At 34.7% G+C, this 2,492-nt stretch overlaps 1 protein-coding gene across 1 annotated transcript; it reads left to right on the top strand.

The window, feature by feature from the left end:
• Positions 1-1,062: 1,062 nt before the first annotated feature.
• Positions 1,063-1,730, top strand: LOC108729317 (ribosome biogenesis protein TSR3 homolog). The gene is made up of 2 exons (XM_018458378.1): positions 1,063-1,459; positions 1,539-1,730. Exons 1-2 carry the CDS (start codon positions 1,063-1,065, stop codon positions 1,655-1,657), a joined length of 516 nt encoding a protein of 171 aa, XP_018313880.1. The 3' UTR covers positions 1,658-1,730.
• The last annotated feature ends 762 nt before the right edge of the window (positions 1,731-2,492 follow it).

Below are 2,492 nucleotides of genomic sequence, written 5' to 3'. Positions count from 1 at the left end.
TGATTAACACTTTTACAATTCATTGACTTGTTTCAAGCATTATGCACATTTGTGTTACCCAGAAAACTACGTCATTTCAGAAAAATAGGGTGTCCCATTTAAAAAAACCATCGTGACCTTGAAATGACCTTCAAAATTGACCTCAAGGTCAAAACTAATGGTACAATTAAATGACCCCCTCTGTCCTGGTCAATTTTTATCTAAACCATTTTTTTATAGATACCGTAATTTGGAAGATATTCGGGTCCATAGATTAAAATGACTCACCCTGTATATATGAGTAATATTTAGTTACTTACTATCTGTATTTAAAATTCTTTGCTTATTTATACTTTCCAATATTTTTCAAGAGTTTATTTGTTAGAATCGTTTTTGTGTTTTTTACCCCAAATGGAAGATCTTTGGAGCTTTCCAACAAGTGACAGTAATCATTTCATCTTTGTTTAACATTGGTGAACAACAAGAATGTAATGACTATGTTTACACGGCTCGATTTACGTCAAAGTTATAACATCGATGTTAGAAAACTGACTAATCACAATCATTTCATTCTTCAGAGGAATAGTTATGATTGACCAGTTTCATAACATCGATGTTATAACTTCGGTGCAAATTAAGCTATGTAACGTAGTCATTGATTCACTGTGTTACACTGTGTCATCTGTCTTTTGTTGGAAAGCTCCCCTTATAAAGTTCTCGAAATTAAATTATCAATGTCCATTTTAGTGTTTGAAGACTAGCACTTATAATTAGTAAGAAAAACTAAAAATTTGTTTTGGTTAATCCACTCGCACCGGTGACATATACAAATAAACCTTCTTTTACTATGTGCGGTCTAAAATAACCCATGTATATTCTTGATGGGGCTAGTTGAAAAACAGAAAACCTGCTTCTTCTGTACACATACCTTAACGAAATCTGATCCTCGTTGCTGCACTAAAACTTTCTATTTTGTTTTTTACCAAATTCCAAACATATATTTTATTTTAAGTACTAGCGTATGTTCAGTCATAAAAGAACAGATCTACGATTTTATTATGAAAATTTGATGCCAATAACCGAATGTTACAGTGTGTGAGTCCGACGGATTGTGATATTATACGGGAGTACGGCTGTGCGGTCGTGGATTGTAGTTGGGCGCGGTTGGACGACACTCCCTTCAACAGAATGAAAACGCCTCATCCTCGCGTACTGCCATTCTTAGTCGCTGCAAATCCAATAAATTATGGAAAGCCTTATCAGCTGAGCTGTGTAGAGGCTATAGCAGCTACTCTGATTATAACAGGATTTCCGAACGAGGCCGAGCTGTATCTCGGAAAATTCTCATGGGGACATTCGTTCTTAGAGCTGAACAGCGAACTATTGGAAAAGTACACTCTTTGCACAAGCAGCGAAGAAATAATTACAGCACAAGAAATGTATTTAAAGAAAGCCTGGCAAGAGAAATTAGATAGGCTTAGTAAAGATTTTTTCTAATCTCCTTTTTTCGTCCTCTATTGATGATTTTTGCTTTAATATTATTGTATATTTCTTCTTAGCGCTTCCTGATTTTCCGGAAAACAATACGGAATCCGAAGAAGAGAAGGAAGAGAAAGAAGAGAAAGATACGCATGCGGTCTTAAAAGTAACTGAGGACCTGAGCGATATGAAAATATAAAGTATAGTCATTAAAGATAGTTGACTTTTTAACGAAATTCTTGATTTTGAATTTCCAACCATTACGATTTAAAAATGTACAATAAAATAAATTATTAAAATAGCTCAATCAGAATAAATCAATAATTAAAAAAAGGGCTACGAGCCAGATACAATATAAAGAATATTTAATATTAATACACTACAGACGTTTCGACCTCGATCGGGTCATTTTCAATGTAAATAGTCGAAGTATTCGGTCAAATTACAAAAATATATTGGTTTATTATCGCATTCCCTATCGCTCGATGTGTGCAGTCCATATGTAAAAGCATCGTTTGATTGATGTGAAAGTGAACTCATCTTATTATTTTAAAATCTACAATCTTACAAATATATATATATATAATTCAAAATAATGACAATTGCGTTACAATTTAAATTAATTATCAAGTATGTATATTTTATAGTAATTTAGTACCAATTAAGTTACATACATATATATACCTCGATTTGTCGTTGTTTAGACTCAACTCAGTTATTATTTCCGTCGACAATTATTCTGCTTAAATCGCGCTTGTTACCGGTACCGACACTGTCAGGATTCATGACAGTTTTTCTACCGATCAGCTGTTTACTTCGCGTCACACGATGTACACACTCGCAACTTTCCTTTGTGCTCGCGAAGCGAAGGATATCTCGCGATGTGTGTATGTACCTATCGCTTAACGACCTGTTCAGTTGATCTAGAATAAAGCTCAGCAGCACATCGCATTGTATATCGCTCTGACTCTCTTCTTTTCGACACCTTCCGATTCCTCGTGATCGTTCGTGTACAATTCCGACCGTCACCAGCG

Source organism: Mycetomoellerius zeteki, unplaced genomic scaffold, assembly GCF_001594055.1.
Source record: "Mycetomoellerius zeteki isolate Tzet28-1 unplaced genomic scaffold, Tzet1.0 scaffold727, whole genome shotgun sequence".
Classification (NCBI taxonomy): Eukaryota; Metazoa; Arthropoda; class Insecta; order Hymenoptera; family Formicidae; genus Mycetomoellerius; species Mycetomoellerius zeteki.
The sequence above is the reverse complement of the archived record's forward strand: the minus strand, read 5'-3'. Positions and strand labels throughout refer to the sequence as shown.